Source organism: Rhipicephalus microplus, chromosome 1 (genome assembly GCF_043290135.1).
Source record: "Rhipicephalus microplus isolate Deutch F79 chromosome 1, USDA_Rmic, whole genome shotgun sequence".
In the NCBI taxonomy this organism is placed as follows: Eukaryota; Metazoa; Arthropoda; class Arachnida; order Ixodida; family Ixodidae; genus Rhipicephalus; species Rhipicephalus microplus.
Genome location: NC_134700.1, coordinates 244,736,039 through 244,754,591, shown reverse-complemented (window position 1 = coordinate 244,754,591; position 18,553 = coordinate 244,736,039). Strand labels below are relative to the sequence as shown.

The 18,553-nt window shown below is 47.5% G+C and overlaps 1 protein-coding gene across 1 annotated transcript in view; it reads left to right on the top strand.

Annotated features, from left to right (window-relative positions):
* Positions 1-2,279: 2,279 nt before the first annotated feature.
* Positions 2,280-18,553, top strand: part of LOC142767144 (protein cycle-like) — a 21,674-nt gene continuing 5,400 nt past the window's right edge. The window contains 4 exon segments of the mRNA XM_075868367.1: positions 2,280-2,290; positions 8,607-8,744; positions 11,466-11,487; positions 16,425-16,503. Of these exon segments, the coding sequence (XP_075724482.1) occupies positions 2,280-2,290; positions 8,607-8,744; positions 11,466-11,487; positions 16,425-16,503 (250 nt within the window).

The window sequence follows — 18,553 nt, the reverse complement described above, 5'->3', positions numbered from 1 at the left end:
TCATCTTGCATGTGCAGGTATAAAGGCTAAAAACAAGCGGTTTTATAAGCTCACTAATGCATCTGTTGAGGAAACAAATGCTACGGGATATATATTAAAAGAATGTAGGCGCCGAAAAGCGATGGAAGCGGCTGGTGGTGAACCCTTGTGCAGAATAGAGCAAGTGTGTGCAGACCACGGAATCGTATGGCGGAAATGACACAAACTATTAACGTCACGCCTGTTATGGTGCACATGGCTGTGCCGTCATTAGCAGGTGGCCTCTCATGTTGCTTTTTTTGACGGGGCTGCGGCGCTCGTAGCCATAACGAACAGTGGCTTTCGTTTATTTGCTCCATCGAATCTGCACCGGTCTTTCACGCAGCGGCTGCGGGGGCGTGTGCTTGCGTCCTTTTTTACACCGTCTAATTAGCCTAACTAAGCGAAGATAGCATCATATATATAACCTAAGCCAAGCATACAAAATTCATTTTTTTTCAGTCTAGCCAGATGAGCTTCGTTAAGGCAAAACAAGTGTAGCTGAAACTAATCAAACCTTGTGGAGTATGCCATCACCTGATAAAGTCAAGCATAAGCATGTTTAATTATTGTAGTTTTATTTGAACCTAATCCAGCTTGCCGTTTTCATATAAGCAGAGTGGAGATGAGCCCAGATGAGTCGAGGTAAGTATAGTGAAATCCAATTAGGCATAGTTAATCATGGTATCCCTTTATTTAGATGAGCATAACTAGACTGAATGAAGCAAACCTAACCTCGTGGGCTGTCACGAATCTCAGGGGCGAGCACTATTGCTGATTGATTGAGAGGACGCTGGGCGGCACAGCTAATATCGTTTATTAGTAACTGATGAATAAAAAAAACTGAGGAAGAACCTTCTGCTCCGTAAAGCAAACAACACAGTAAAAACATAGAAACTTTAAACTAATCTTCAAAAGTAAGCTGTCACAAGAAATAATCACTTTTTTAGAGGCGAAGCTCCTAAAGTCGTGGGTCTGTCCTTCCTGGCTCGTCGTGGTTCGTGATCACATAGTTCGATAACTCACTCAGCAGGAGTGGACGGACAGACAGACAGACAGACAGACAGACAGACAGACAGACAGACAGACAGACAGACAGACAGACAGACAGACAGACAGACAGGTGGACGGACGAATGGTAGCATGAACGGATGGAAGCAAGAATGAACGGACGAGCAGATGCATAGACACATAGACACACGGTAGGACGGATGAATGGACGCTTCGCCCCACTCGTCATCATTCACTCCGTGGATGTGCTGTGATTTTTTAGTTACATTTAACTACAGCAATCAGCTAGAATATGGCCACTTAGGCCTCACAGTCGGATCGTAGTCTGAATGGAACACTCTTACTTTGTTCCGTCCATCGCTGTAGTTAGGACGTTCGTTGTGTTGGGTCCATGATCCTGTCCAATCGTCGCTACGATGTGTGATGGTCAGTCACGGTGCTGTAGGCTTTGTCCCGATCGTCATCAGTGACGTGGCTGAACGACTTCGTTGATTAGGCTTAGTACGATCGCAATCTCCTGCTCGACGCGATGACGTGACTTTCCGGGAATCGCTGTTGGCCGACGTTCGGAGGGGGACTGCTGCTGGTGCGACCGTAACTGCCTGAAGATGCTGCAGAACCTCCGAGGAGCCTAGGCCGAGCGTCGTCGAGGTCAACGGCCATGCCAGGAAGTGCCAGCGTCACAGTCTTCTGAACGGAACGATCGCTGCTTAGCGTAGCTGCCAATGCAACCTTATTCTCCCATAGCCACGCAAGCAATGCCATCTCATCGAACTGCCACCTTCGTTCACGGCTCGTGTCACGTGCGTCGAGCCGTGTACTCCTCCATGCACGCTTTCGTGCCTATTTCGCGGGCTTCTCCTTCGTCGTCGTCTTTGATCATATACGTGAAATCCTCACTCATGACATGAAATTAACAAGACCTATAGGTGCTCTGAATTGTCAGGTGATGCCATGATCAACCATGCTAAATCAAATAATCTATGCCTACCTTAGCACCGCCTTATTAGTTTAGTTGTGCATAATTAGTGTCATTGCCTATTTGATAATACTGTATCTAGGGCTTGAAGAGTTGGGTGTCAAACTAACTGTTCAGGCATAGTTAATATCCATCTCAATTAAAACTGATTACCCATGCATCTTTAATGGGTGTTGAATAGGTAAATCAGTCTTCTCGTGGGCTTGGCTTGTCTGAGTTTATAGAGAATTCGACTTCGTCTCATTTAGGCTAACCTCCTGAGGCACGCATTATGACGCCATTGTCAGAAACGCATGAAAACCGCGTGGCAATATTCCGAAGCACTCAGTATTACATCGCAAGAAAGAAAATGAATGAATGAGTTGTTTAAAGTGAGTTTCACTAATTGAAGTTAATGAGTGTGTAACTATTTATCTAATTATTCTGCCAGCAGCCAATTTCAGTACTTGCATGAAAAGAATTCTGTTAGGCCCGAAATACACGCACGGTTTATTTTTCAGTTGTATTCGTTTCAAGTGGGAAAAAATACTTTTCACATTGGTACTCGATTGCGGCACGTAGAACGATCGTCAAACATGACAGTGTCTCCAGCAAAATGATCCTCTGGAGCGATACGGAGCACAATTAAATGACTTCAAGTTGTCCACTCAGGAAGGCTGCATGAATGTGCAGGCCGAGTTTGAAGCCATATGAAGAAACAGGTGGCGTGTGACGTTCCTTTGAAGCTCGCATCCACAAATGTGGACACCGTGATTAAAAGGGATAATTATGCTTAACTAAACTAAGAGATACCATGATCAGCTATGCCTAGTCAGCTGTGGCTATACTTACCTCGACTAACCTAAGCTTAACTTGGCTTAACATAAAAATAGCAATGTGAAGTAGGCGTTATTAGAGTCAACTTATATTTAACCTATTTCTGCTTGGGCTACCGAGGTGATAGCATGCGAAACTAGGTTCGACTAGTTTCCACTACAATTTGGCTTAACTGGGCTCATCTAAGTTTACCTTGGCTTAACGCGACAAAAGCAAGCTGGGCTGAGGAAATTTATTTTCTATGCATGACTTCATTAAGATATACGATGCTAGCTGTGCTTAATTAGGCTTATTAGCCAGTGTATGAAACAACGCGTGCCCGGGCCTTCAACAGATACACCCGCGGCCGCTGCGTAAAAGAACGTAATATATACTTGAACGACGCACGAAATAAATCTGTTGAAAGTAGCGCTTTGGCTCGTCTACTTTTGTTTGTATCTGCGTATTCTTCGTCGGTATTGTTTTTAAAACAGCACAGAATCAAGGCTTCAACATGGACCGAGTAGCAATACACCGAGATATACAGTGACTCAATACCAGCCATCAGAGTGTTCAGCAGGGAATCCAACCCAAGCACTACGTGGGCATTCATGCATTTTACCACTAAACCATGCAAGGTCTTTAACCTACTTTGTAAAATGCAGGCATCATGAAAGTTGGTGCAAAGCGAGTATGGTTACAATGCCAGCGATTTAAATTTATAGCAAGGAGATAAGCATTGCGTATGTACTTTTACATTAAACTACCTTTCATTACTTCCTTTCCAATTGGTCGTTATCTGTATATAATTGGCCTAAATATGCTGTGTCATGCCCGCAGCACCAGCTCGTTACGCGAGGCACCAATGATGCGAAAACGATTCATCGCGTAATGACCACTTCTGCACGACCACGCAATACATAATAGAACGAACTATTTTCAATACGGCATATTGGTTGCCATTGGTTCTTCGACATTTAAAAATGTCAGGCTGCCATAAAATTGGCTGCTCGTTACATGACGTCACTAATCTATGAAACGTCGTGGTGTTCGCTACAGTGCATACACATTAAACAGCGCATTAAGAAGCTGAATAGTACCTAAGACTTTTTGGAGTTGCCGAAAAGCATTTAATTTAAAATGTAATTCCAATAGGCTAGCCGCCGATGACATTAGCAGCGGCTGCTTCTATAGCAGTTGGTGAGATGTAGTAGTATTAGTATAATAAAATAGTATCACTATGCGCTAGCTTGTGCGCATGTGCATTTCTGCGAGCTCACCCTTTCAGAGAAAGAGAGAAAGAGAGAGAACGAAGGAACGCTGCACGCGTGCTTCTTTGCTGTCCGCGTTAAATTTTAAGATGTAAAAGAGAATTGAAGATGAATGAAAACCAACCAACCAGCTGGCCTGACTTTTAATTAAGCCTTCATAGTGGTAAAAACCATGGTCTTTCACCTTCTTTCTGGTGATGTTGCAGGGCAGGCTTAAAAGCTGAACTTCCAACTGTGCTGGAGTCCATAGCTTTATTCGTAGCCACTTAGCAAGCTGCCGCCATCGCTCCAAGTTACTGTAAGCAAGGCTGATCAGGTTTATCAAAAATTAAAGTTGAAAGCTTTTTTTTGGCGCTTCTAGTAAGGAAAGACTAAAACATTAAAAAATTCGTAACACTCATCGACTCACAGTAGCTTAGACTGAGCAGCTGTGATTCTATTCCTTTTCGATGAAAGTAAAGTATACTTTCCGGAAGCAGCAAATGCTTTGACCGGTCGATAAAAAGTTCGCTCGTTCCCATCCGTACCTCCATCGGCCAGTCACGGCAAAATAAAAGCATGAACAAATGATGTAATGCTATGGGGCCCCTATTCAGCGATAGCCTGCTCTGCAATACTACAGCACAAGGCGCGAAAGCGCCGCATATATGTAGCCCGTACCACAAAGAACCTATTAAGAAAATCGTCACAGTGGAAATGGTAGAAAAACTTGACTATATATTAAAACGTTCACTCGTAACATTTTCATTTCCTCGGAATAATATAATTATTGAGGCGCCAAAGCTGTAGTAGAGTGTACTAGAAGCTTTTGAGTGGCGCGAGCAGCTGCCTGGGAGCGGCCGTTTCGGCGTGGACTGATGCGGTGGCGCTGGCGTCGACCAATCTTCCCGGGCGGATGGCTGGCAGGCGTTCCGCGTACGTGTTGGTACCTCTCTGTCGCGCCTAGTGTGAAGATGATCTCCCTCTTTTTTTTCTTATTCACATACCTCCCCTTTTTCGCGCAAATAAAGGTTATTTGACATTATTGTTATTGAAGTTGCTGAGGCCCACACTGCAGCCCGAAGCAGCATAGCACATTGTACAATATAACGAGCGCGTTTTTTTTTTTAATTTTTAAAGTGTACACATTTTAGACGAGAAACCAGCTGGCCGGTACACACCGGAAGCGCCCCCCCCCCCCCCCAAAAAAAAGGAATATGGTGCACACAAAACGAAGAACTCTTGGTCCATTCCACGTAAAACACCAAAGCTGGACTCAAATAAAAGGCTCATTGCTTGTGGCTGCGTGCACACACGACAAAAAAGTAGGCCTAATTGATAATATTTGAAGAACAGCAGAGTTTTTCCAAACATTCCTTTGGTTTTAAAATATGGGAATAGATTCATTGTTGTAGGACCCACAGAAATGCAAATACGTAATACTGCAAAAGAATGTCTTAGGTGAAACATAGTATTGGAAGATTTTGAGAGTTTAAAAAATGCAACACTGCAAAGCAGAGTCGTAACTAATGTTAATCATAATTGATAACATAAAAATGCAAGGTTTACATATTTATGAAACAATACATTTGCAATTAGGTAAATTGTAAAAAACGTAATATATAAAGCCAGGATACAAAAGATAACATAAAGCAAAGCAAACAGAATGACAGTGTTAAGGTTGTCTTTCCAAAATGCATTTAAAAAAATATGTTATGGTCGAAAGATCGTTTGAAGGGACACTGAAGTGCAACAATGAATTGGCTTAGATCGATGAAATATGCACCGAGATACCTAATGCTGCTAAATTTACCATCACAGGTTTAACACAAAAAGATTAAAGATCAAAGATTTATTTGGGATTACGCGTCATTATTTGCACGTTCTCTCGCTTAAAAGCCTCTTCTAGGAAAAATTGTTTTTCTTCTTGGTGTACCGTCAAAAAATTAAGAGTGTAAGAAAATATGCACGAAAAATGACATCCTTTTTACGCCACTGTAGCAAGTTATAGCCTACTCAATTTTAGGTGCTTCTGTGCGCTTTTGACACTGTAGAAGATTTTTCATCTTGACTTCATTTGCGCGTGTAGACTGTGGGTAAGGTTCGATGGTGGCAAAAATGAAGTTTCTGCTGCTCTACAACAGAGTGGGACGCTTGCAACAAGCTGCAGAGCATCTGAGGCTTCTCGAACAGTTACTAAACTGGACTTGCTGATTAGGTTCTCTTGCACGAACGCTTCACATAGCACGATTCCATTGTCTACACAGGTGAAGTATACGGCTCGTTGAATGCAAAATTCACGAGTGCTAGGATTCAGTGAGCACGCTACGTACGACACGCCAGCAAATCCAGGAAACTCGTGCAGCGCCCATGACTTTGATGGTAGGACAAGACCACGAAGGTCACCGAGAGTGACAACCACGCCAGACGAGGGACTTGAGCTTGCCTCGTCAGCTTCATCGCCATCTGCAGAAGTTGCACCGTTGGTATCCACAAAAAGCTGTGCAGGAGTGCTAATGCGTCGCTGTTTTCTGTTGTCATTCTCAGCCGGCACACACTGATGACGCCGCTTTGTTTGGGTCCGCGGAGCCGGAGTTTTGAGCGTCAAATATGCAGGCAGGTTGGGCAAGATCGTCGGGACTGCATCAGGGGCGAGTGTCGGCGCTCCCCTAGGAATTCGGACTTGAACACCATTGATAACATGTACGTAGTCTCTCACAATGAAATGCGGTTTGAAATGTAACTCGCACACAGCACAATCGGCGTCAAGCTGCTTGTCAAGCCGATGGAGGTTCCGCTCCCAAAGAAGTCGTCGTTCTTCGTCTTTCGGGGCCTTAAAAAGTGATACTTCCGACTTTGTTGCACACGCGGATATCCAGTTGTGCAACCTGGCGCGTAACAATCGTTTAGACGCTACTTCTTCGTCATTTCGCGACTAAAACCGAGATGCCGGCCATGCCGCCGAGCCAGCTGAGTAAACCACAGAACACCTACCAGTGTTCTGTGGTAGAATGGGCGATGGCAGCGCCGCCGCTATTTTCGCCACAAGTTGGGGATGGAGAAAGCAAGAGGAAAGTGTTTCGGTCGCACCACTCAAAAGTTCTAGTACACTCTAGCTCTAGGCTCGTGGACTCAGATTTGAGTGCATGTTAAAGAAAGCCAGGTTCTCAAAATGACCAGAGTCATCCACTACGGCATCTTTCATAATCATATGGTGGTTTGGGACGTTAAACCCTACATATCAATCAATCAATCAATCAATCAATCAATCAATCAATCAATCAATCAATCAGTCAGTCAGTCAATCAATCAATCAATCAATCAATCGGAACAATATATTTGAGTGATTACTATGGTAAAGGAAAAGTTCACCTCAGTTAGTTTCCCCAGCGTGTAGCCAATAGTGACCACTGTCGAAAGGCAGGAGGGGGGCTCAGCCTCTAATATTTGTGAGTGAGAAACACGTGTTCTCCTTGCCCTCCCCTCCCCCCCGGCTGATACGCCTATGGGATATGCTAAATGTTTGCTGTCAGATGACAAAAAATGCACGTGCCCAATTGTTTTTAGGAGCGAAGCTCCTAAAGCGGCACCTGTTCGTCCCTCGTTGTCGTAGTCGTAGTCGTATTGTGTAATCAGTGTTACATTTTGATCTGCAAGGTGGTGCCGGTGGGAGATTTCTCCTGTGTTTTGTTGAACAGTAAAAAGTCCGCGGCGTTCACGTTATCTAAAAGCCGAATTCTCCTGTCTCTCATTCCCCATTAGCAGCCATTGGGATGTACATTGAGCGCTGACAGGAAAAGGTTGCTACGTTTTACTCGCTGGGCGTAACCTCCTTGGTTTTAGAAAGGTTTAGCGAGCGTTGGGCCGCAGTGCCATGAATAGAGTGAACTAGTATATACCATGAACTCGAGGTGGTTAAAGGTGGGAAGTAGACCCGAAGCGCAAGCCGTAAGAAAGTGTGCGTGTGCCACCTCTCGTTTAGTCCTTGGAATGTCCGCTGGATGGCGGTGCTTCTATATGGGGAATATATGATAAAAAGATGCGAACTAGATGGTGGTACTTGGAGTGTTGAATAGATGGACGAACGGACACACAGACAGATGCATGGATGGACACATGAACGGACGCAGGGGTGGATGCATGGACAAACGCAGGGACGGACGCACGAACAGACGCACGCACGGACAGGCGGATGGACGCATGGACGGTCACACACTGGAAGGACGCATTGATCGACGGAAGCAAGAACGAATGGACGGACGAATGCTAGGCCCCACTCTCCATCATTCTCTCCGTGGATACGCTGCCATTTTTTTTTGTGCGAGCGAGCGGAGTTCAACGACTTTTGCTTTTGATGGGCATTGCAGGAAAATGTGTGCCTGCGTTTTATGCCTATTACGAAGGAAGTGTAGCCTACAACGTTTTTTTATTTCTTGATGCTAAAAAACGACAATAGATAGATATCGTAAATGCGTTACCGCTGTAAACGTGTCGCTCTAAGTGTTTCGCTACACGTTCGGCCAATGGGCTCACGGCTGAATCTGGATTTGCAGACAGAACCACAGCTAGATCGAGATGTGACTCCGAGACAAGATGAACATGTACATCAGCGAGATGGCCTCCTTGGTGTCCATCTGCAAGGCCATGTCCCGGAAGCTGGGCAAGTTGACTGTACACCGCATGGTCGAACAGCACATCAAGACATGCTCGTCACAATCACTGAGGTCAACGAACAATGTACCTTCGAATGCGCGTGCTTTACAGAAACTTAGCTCAACATTTACTGCACTGTTAATGATCAATGATTGCACATAAAGCGATGCCATGTATTCGTTAAGAGAGAGAGAGAATAAACATTCATTAATAACAAATGCACACTGAGCCTTCTTTGGGTGGGGCCCTCAGTCCAGGGCTCCATTGCCTTGCGCAACCCTGCGAGCCCGCTGGACCAGCTGCTGCTGTTCCTGCCGGCGTAAGCTGAGCAGTGCAGACTCCCAAGAGGAAGGGGTGGGATTGGGAATGGGAGGCACGCCCTGTGGGGCAGAGCATTCCCACGTGGAGTGGTACACCTTCGGTACGGATCCACAGAAGGGGCAGTAGGAGGGGTAGAGAGTCGGATGAAAGCGATTTAGCATATAAAGGCAAGGAAATGAATTGGTCTGTAGTTGCCGCCAAGCGACAGCATCTGCTCTGTTAAGTGAAGGATGAGGGGGAAGATACGTATAAAGGCTCTGTCGATAGTACTGCAGCGTAGCGTTGTAGTTTAGTGGTTCTGTCGATGCGTCGTCTGGATTTGACAGCTCTTCCAATGGAGCCCGGCCGGTCAGCTCTCGGGCAACCGCATGAACGCGTTCATTACCATGGAGAGAGGCGTGTACAGGAGTCCAGACGATACGCACAGGACATAATGCGGACGGTGAGACAGAAAAGATGATATTGTGTGTATGTGCAGCCACAAGTCCTTGAGCGAAAGCACGGCAAGCAGCTTGTGAATCTGTTACAATAGTGACAGGGGAGTCATGTGACAGTGTCGTAGCGTGAACAATTGCCAGAGCGAGAGCTCCCTCCTCTGCCAGACCACTGTCTGTAGTGCGAAGTGTGGCAGACGCCACAAGAGCGTCTGTGTCATCTGTCACGGCTAAACACATGGCTGACTTCTCTGGGTAGCGTGCTGCATCAGTGTAAAGTACTTGTAAGTCTGATGTACCATCACCAAAGACGCGTGTCATAGCCTGAACTCGGGCACGTCGACGACCGGCGTGGCGGGAGGGATTCATATTGCGTGGAATTGGAAGCACTTTGATGAGTGCGCGGACAGTAGAAGCAAGTTTATGTCGCGGTACTTGTGCGGGTTTTTGGGGAATCGGGTAGCCAAGACGAGACAGGATGGCGCAGCCCTGACGGGTCTGCCTGAGCCGTTGGAGCTGACTGTTGTGCTGGGCCTCGATGAGTTCGTTTACGGTGTTGTGGACTCCTAATTGAAGGAGGCGTTGTGTAGATGCATGTGGAGGCAAGCCGATAGCCGTCTTCACAGCTGTGCGTAGAAGGATGTCCATCTTTTTTATTTGAGCTAGAGTGAGATTGTGAAAGGGAAGATGATAGGTGAGCCGACTAACTATGAGTGCTTGTACTATGCTGAGGATATCCTTCTCACAGAGGCCTCTCCTGCGATTGGTGATGCGTTGGATCATGTGTGTAATTTGAGTTATCTGCTGAGCCAGAAGGTGTGTAGTGTACGAGGCCTTGCCGTCTGACTGAAGGTAGAGGCCTAAAATGCGAATTCGTGGTACCAGAGGGATAGGATGGCCATCAAGAAACAGCGAAATGTCAGGAGAATCAGCGGTTTTGCGGCGCCGCTTGTATACCAATAACAACTCCGACTTATCCACTGAGCACGTAAGGCTGCCGGCAGCAGCATAGTCTTGTACCACAGACACAGCTTCCTGTAGGGCGTCCTGAATGGTTCCGTCTGATCCTTTGGTCGCCCAAATTGTAATGTCATCTGCATAGATGGCATGCTGGATGTTGGGAACCTGTTGTAATAGGGAAGGGAGTTTAGCCATAGCCACGTTGAGCAAAGTGGGCGAGAGAACCAAGCCCTGTGGTGTTCCTCTGCCTGCGAGACGAATGACGTCCGAACGGAGGTCTCCAATCCCAATAGTGGCCGTGCGGTCAGATAGAAAAGACCTGACGTAATTGTAGATACGTGAGCCACACTGAGATGAAACGAGATTGTCAAGAATAAGGTCGTGGGAGACGTTGTCAAAAGCACCCATCAGATCCAGGGCCAGAATAGCTCAGACCTGGTTTGAAGTGGGGCTATCCAACACGTCCTCCTTAAGCTGTAATAATACGTCCTGTGTAGAGATACCAGGACGGTAGCCGAATAGTGTATCAGGGAAAAAGTGTTTGTCTTCGAGAAATGGTTGTAGTCGAGAGAGAACAACGCGTTCAAAGAGTTTAGCTACACATGAAGTTAAGGATATAGGGCGAGGATTCTGGAGGAATATCGGCTTGGCAGGCTTTGGAATAAGTATGATTTCTGCGTGTCGCCACTCCTGTGGTAGCGTGCCGTTTTTCCAATGTTCGTTGTAAAAAGCGGTTAAATATTCGATGGACTGGTCATCTAAATTACGCAGAAGTGTGTACGTAATCCCGTCTGTACCGGGTGTTGTGTTGCGCTTAATGCTTTGCAAAGCTGCCCTAACCTCTGCTTCTGTTATGTCCTCATCTAGAGGCGTATCGTGTACGTGTGGATAAGCACGGTAGGCGGGACGGGGGCCCGTGGATACATAGTGTTGCTTTAAGGTGTGCAGCAGAGTGTTATCGTCGAGCCCTGATTTGTGGAGAATGGTGCGGATTGCGTTAGCAGTGTGTGATTTTGTCTGCGTGGCATTTAAAAGAGCACGGAGTATACGCCACGTTCGAGGTGTACTTAGTGAGCCGTTGAGTCGATCACAGAAGTTATGCCAATTGTTGCTAGTGAGGATGTTCGCATAGTCCTGTGCCTCAGTAGCTAGTTTGGCGATTCGGAGACGAAGTTTTCGGTTATGTTTCTGTCGCCGCCACCGCCGTGTCAAGCCTCTGTGGGCATCCCAGAGATGTAGCAGATGCTGGTCCACATCCGGCGTTTCTGTCGTCGCAGCGATGAGTTTGGTAGCTCTTTGAAAATCGGAGTGAAGTTGTAATATCCAAGCCTCTAGGGAAGGAGAGTCCTGATGGGTAGTTATACGATTACGCCTAAATGCATCCCAATTCGTTAGTTTTATGATGCGCTCTGGGGCACGCGTGGCTGCTACTTGGAGCTCTGTAGTTAGTATATGGTGATCACTGCCTAGATTCACCATGAGGTTGCACCAGGAATGGCGACTAACGCCCTTGACTATCGTGAGGTCGGGGCATGTGTCCCTGCTCACACCATTACCTAGGCGAGTGGGTTGATCAGGTTCTGTCAGCAGGGTCATGCGATGAATCGCGAGAACCTGTGCGAGTCGTCGGCCTTTAGGCGTTTCTGTTGCGTAGCCCCAAGCCGGATGGGGGACACTGAAATCTCCTACAATAACTATGTGTTTACCCAACTTGCAGATTTGTGTGAATAGATGACCGAAGTCATCGTTCCTGGCGTTAGGTGCACTGTAAACGTTAAGCACGTACAGGCTGCTACTGGAACGAGAGCACGGGACTAATTCGAGAAGTACGTGTGAGATGGAGGTGCTTTGAGGGTGTGTTCTATGACAGTGACATGCTTAGAAACCAATGTAGCTGTGCGATGTGGTGTATTGTTCGTTACGTCCGTGTATGTGGTGTAACCCGGAAGCGTAGGAGTACATTGTACTTCTTGTAACGCTATGACATCGGGAGTAATCTGCTGCGTCGCAATGAATTGCATTAGAGCTCCGCGTTTCCTACGATACCCCCTGCAATTCCACTGCCACACACGTAGGAGTTGAGGGGTGTCACGCGTTGACCTACGGTTTCTCGCCATGATCATGCAATAGCGGGGCCTCAGTAGTACAAGGAGGCATTTCGGACTGTGCTAAATCTTGGTGGAGGGTGGTGGGAAGCGGGACTGCAGCAGCTGCGGCTGTTGGGACGGTTTTTCGGGACGGTGATAGGAAACGGGAGGGGCGTATGTAATGATGCGGTCGCTGTGTTTCACGTGTCGGAGACATGGTGCGTTTTGGTGCAGATGGCGAAATATCAAGTTGGCCAAGTGCCGCCGATATCTGCTGTTTAACATCCATTACAATCTGCTGGACAGCAGGTTGCAGAGCCTGCTGGATCGATTGTTGGAGTGGAGCTGTTAGTTCAGCCATAATGCTATCCTTCATTTTCTGCATTTCTACCTGCATCATGGTTGCGAATTCGTTCCTTAAAGAAGTAGCCATTTCGTTCAACGCCTCTCGTGTGCAATAGTCGGATCGTGCCGTAGTTGACGACATGTCAGGGTGAAGCTGAGTGTCTACTGACATGGGTTGTGGTAGTCTAGGTGGCGTTGGTTGTGGTGTTCTTTCCTGCGTTGATGTTTGTGTGAGGGAGTGGGACTGGTGTGGAGAGGGAGGGAGAGGAGGGAACTGCCCTGCCCAGCTTACCGTTTGTGCTTTCTTGTGGGAACCACTTTGCTGGCCATGATGATGCGTTGTCCCGTCCGTGTGCCAGCCTTGAGGTCCCGGCTGGCCAGCGAAACCACTCCGCGATGATGAGTTTCCTCGCTTGGGCGTCGACTTATCCCTGGAATGGCTCCTTCGCCTGGCTGCACTCCCGGACGCACTGCTCTGCTGTCCGGGGCTGGGAGATGGTGACTGGGCCTTCTTGGTGGGAGTAGCTGACAGGGGTGGTTTGCGACGGTTGACAGGTGGCAAAAACCGCTTTGGGCATGGTTGGGCAGCCATCGGGTGGTCGCCACCACAAAGCATGCAAGAAGGGCGGCACTCGTGGTTGTTGGGTGATAGTGAATCCCCGCACACTTGACATTTCGGTGTGTCAGAGGAGGCTGTGGGCACACATCCTCACGGTGTCCAGTTTTGTTGCACTTTCTACAGTGGGGAATAGTCCGTTTGGAGAGGTAGCAGCGGAGATCTTGTCCGCACGCGTTCACGAAGAAAGTGACTCGCTTGCCACAAAATGTGAGCACCATTGCTCCGGAGTTGCCGAGGCGTCTGCACGTAAGGACCTCGTAGCCCGGTACTTCAACTTCTGTCAAGAAGTCCTCTGGTGTGATTTCATGGCCTATTCCGTTGACCACCCCTTTGCACGAATTATCAGGCGCAATACCATTGATTGATTGATTGATGATTGATGTGTGGGGTTTAACGTCCCAAAATCACCATATGATTATGAGAGACGCCGTAGTGGAGGGCTCCGGAAATTTCGACCACCTGGGGTTCTTTAACGTGAGCCCAAATCTGAGCACACGGGCCTACAACATTTCCGCCTCCATCGTAAATGCAGCCGCCGCAGCCGGGAATCGAACCCGCGACCTGCGGGTCAGCAGCCGAGTACCTTAGCCACTAGACCACCGTGGCGGGGGGGGGGGGCGCAATACCATAAGAGGTGATGTCGTAGGTTTCTGCGTGCACTGTAATTTTGGTGATTTGTCCAAGTGCCATGGCGATGTGTTCAAATGAGGTGCTTATTGCTAACACATTTTGATTTTGGTCAACTCGAAGCTTGATATCAGGCTTCTCACTGCGTATATTTGCTGCGTGAACTACGGCGAGAAGTAATGTCTTGGGGCTAACCTTGCTGAGATTTAATCCCCCATGGGGACGGATTGCTAGCTTGTAGTCCTCGGCAGGGAGCGGTGGGAGTCTTGGTAGACGCGTCTTAGGCCGGCTCTGGCGTAGAGCGGGCTCAGACGGCGTGCTGGGCAGCTGTTGAGTCGGTACGGTATGGGGTTGCAGCTGTCGGCTTTGTTCGCTCTCTTGGTAACAGTGATCCATGGATTTGTATTGTGCTCATTGCTCACCTGCGTATCGGCGTCTTGACTGGTCTGCGTATCTATGATGTGGTCCGTGGAGCGAGAGGGCAATGAGTGCTTCTCGTCGGCTGCGACGCTCCCAGAGACGCTCGCCATCCGCTGTAGAGCGGGGCGGCGTTCTGTCCAAGCCGCGTCTCCGGCTTGTTAGGGTTAGCGAGGTGGACCTCTTCAAGAACTTTTGAAAGCGTTAAAACGTTTAAAAGCGCACTCACAGGTTGAAGTCCGGTATAAGCTTGACAGTGGTGATGCTAGGAACAAGTTCCTATCGTTGCAACAGGTTGCCAGGAAGAAATTCTTCTTGAAATTGAACCTGAGCCGGAGCCGATGTGATTCGCGTCCGTCGCATGCTCTCGCTACTCGGCGACCTCCTGTGTTCGTTAAGCGATCGTTCGTTCTACTGCGATACTTCGCAGCGCTTGCTTGCATTACGAATGTCAGTCGGCAAATCAATCTCATTAATCGACTAATGGATCATTTATGCCTAAGAGCCTTACTGGTGTTTATGGTGGGTGGTCGTATTTAGCTCATACCGATAATATGTCTTCAATCATGCAAGTTCCACAAGTTTGTACACGGAAGAGCACTACGAGCTCCCATGGTTGTTGGAGGAGGACGTCAAAAACGTTGTCTTACAGGTAAGTGATAGCGTAACTTGAATTCTGAAAGGTCATTACCCTAAATAACCTTTGTTTAACTCAAGTTCGAAGTTACCCACAAAGCCTATTTTCCCTTGCGATCAAGATATCAATCGACTAGCAACTTCTCGTATTCACTGCAGCTGTTCTGAGGCTGTCTTTATCGGACATTGTTTGGTGCCACGTTGCGCATTATTTTGTACTCCCGCACGAATAAGCTTTTGCAGCAAGAACCACAACAGTGTTTATCTAATGCTAACAACGTGGCGGGACATTCACTCTTTGCAAATGCTCATCGTGAAAAATCGAAGTTCATAAACTATAGACGAGAGCACACCTATCTCGCACCCAGGCGCCTTTGGCGGTATACTCTCGCTCCCAGAGACGCCATTATTTGTTTGGAACTGCCAAGGCGTGCCTCGCTAGCATGGCATGCAGTTGCTCTGGGAGTTTAAAACGCGAGAAAGCGCCTGTTCACGCTGCGCCCGCTTATAAAATGTCATCTGGGTACCACAGCACTATCATCTGATGCGACAACAACCCGCGCAAGATGAAGAGATTGCTGAGCACTGCCTGTGAAGTTCACGGCGCATCGCGGGAACCATGTCGTCGTGGTGTTTTGCGATTGCACAGATTTCCGTCCACAACGAAAAAGCTGAACTCCACCACCCTATAGGATTTAATTGCAATCAGCAGAAAAAACTACGAGCCCAGTGAAGTGTACGAGTAAGTATGCTTGTTACGTTTATTCGCGCGACTACAGCTGTCCCACTTTACAGCAGCAATTTGCGTGCAGTATACCAGTAGTATGCGGCACAAAACTATTGCCGTACTCTTTCGCAGGCCGCACGTTAATAATAGAGTATACGTATCACGACTCACGCATGGATGCACGCGCCGCGCATGTTTAGTACAACTGTGACGGCCCACTATCGCGATGCAAAGAGATGTGAAAGGCGTGGAAATCATGGCTTTCAACTCGGTCGAACTGCGACATGCCTTTACTGTCCCAAGGCGAATCTACATGTGCTTTCGGCTGGCGTCACCATAGCATTTTAAAATCTTGTTCTGGCTGGCACTTTTTCACCGCGTGTGTGTTCCGAGTGCCCGACAGGACTGGCGATTGATAGACATGCTGTGCATGAGCGTAAGTAGGAGCCAGATTCTAGTGCTTCGTTGACGCCGGCTTACAGCACAAATTCTGCCTTGTCACAGCCATGGCACGCCACAGTTAACACTGTTCACGTTTCTTTCAGTTGGATAATATGTACCTGATGAAGTTGCTTCTGCAGTCTGCAATGCGCGTGCTGCAGACCTTCCGGACTGTCGACAAAGGTCTCGTCGACGTTTCACACAAAATCAGCCTAAAATTCCAGCTCGAAACAGGAACAGCACGAAACATGCTTACAGCCGCACTCGGGTTGTAAAGTTTCGCGTTTGATTTGCAGAGCGTCCGCTTGCATGGCAGTTGAGGATGTTTTTTCGCCACGCTTGCAGCAGATGGCGCCACGTGCTTTTCAATATGGCAGTCAGCATTGAGCTTAATGTGTTCCGGTGTATAGCTAGTGTGACGTGAGGGTTTCCTACAGTGTCTTTAACCAAACTCTTTCAGTGAGGCATTGAGGAACATGTATTATAAAGAATGACACATTTAAAAAGCTCTTACCTAAGGTATTTCTGATGAATTTTCTTTTCTTTTTTTTGCGGGGTGCTGACGGTTTTTTGTTCGTTGTGAACTGCGACCGTGGACGCAACCTGTTAATGTCGGAGTCGGTGCAACAGACGCTCAAATACTATCAGGTGAGAGAGAAAATACCACGACATTTTCTCACACTCATCTCGGTCTCAGCATAAAAGACGTGGTTGATCCAGCTTTTTAGGAATCATTATAACACAAAAGTGAAACGCGTCCTCTCAGAGGTAGTTGAGCATTCATTATGCATTGCTTCGTCACAAGGGCTAAGGAATGAATGCTGCAGTAATAAATTGAAATGTCGCGCGAAGAACGGCAAGCATCCCGAAATTTGCAGCGTGTACCTCACAATTTTTACTTGGTGTGGGAGCAGCTCGCTTCTTTTGTAAACGCGGCCGCGGTAGCGATAGTTTTGACATTGGCGCTTTTTTCAACCACTGTAATTTCAAAGCAAACTTACGGTCGAAGCACAAGAGACACAAAGGACCCCAATTTGGAGATAAGCGTGCGCGTGAGTGAGTCACAACGCTTAAGAACATCTAACGCCCTTTGGCCACGCCGACCACGCTATGTGGAGGCTCTAGGGAGCCTTCATAAGCGCGCGCTTCGGAGCCTACGCCCACACGCGCAGCGACGCGCGGGTAGGCATGGCACGACGACCTTCGGAACGCGCCCGCCCAACGTGCACCCATCGTGCCATATCGCTACTGACTACTAAAGCGTGCTGAAGTTTCCGAGCTCTGAGGACTGCCAGGGGTGCATGGTGTATATAAATGATTCTCTGGTAACATGTTGGAGAAGGGTAGCTGTGTGGTTTAGTGGTTAGCGTCGCGCACTGTGAAGCGTGAGGTCACTGGTTTGGCGTCCCCCTGAGTTACTTTCTCTTGTTTTTTTGTAATCTGTAAGAAAATATTTCACAACGTCATGTCCGTGACGGAAATACGTTACGAAGCCGTTGTGAACCACGGCGTAAGATACTTTCGTGTTAAAAAAAACGAAAATAGTGCGGCAGTTCACGTATCTTGTTTTTCACAGAAATGTAGTAGAAAACGACCCACACGAGCTGCTGCGACCATTGTTTCCGAGTCAGAGTTTGAAACGTATGTCTGAAAGAGAGAGACAAGAATATGATGAGCAACCACTGTGGAAACATAGGGAAGTTGAATTAATACTCTGTCGTTTGCAAGTCGGCTCAAAGCGATAGGTTACAGAAAGAAAGGAGAGAGAAAGGACTGGAGAAGAAAGGCAGGGAGGTTAACCAAGCTTTGGCTCGGTTGGCTACCCTACACTTGGAATTGGGGAAAAATGGGAATGATAGAAAGGAAGGGATAAATTATGAACAATAAGAAATAGATAGATGAGCACAATTGTATTACGTAGTGTCAATAAAAAGGAATAATCATGAATAGCAAAGGGGACAAAGAATAGGATGCAATAATATAGATGTTCCCACCCAAAAAATTTGGTAGTAAAGTGTCACTACTCCCCAACGAGAATCACCGCCTTCCGGTAAGAGTAAAACCAAACCAACCCTCACGCTTCACACAAGTGGTAGTAATGCAAATCTTTGCTCAAGAGTGTTGTTGCTCAGGCGAGTTGGTTGCCCACGGAGATAGCTCGAATCAGTGTGGCACGATTGAAAAAAAATTGCCCGCAGCTTCCCTCGGGGGAACACTGAGGAGGATGCGGAGC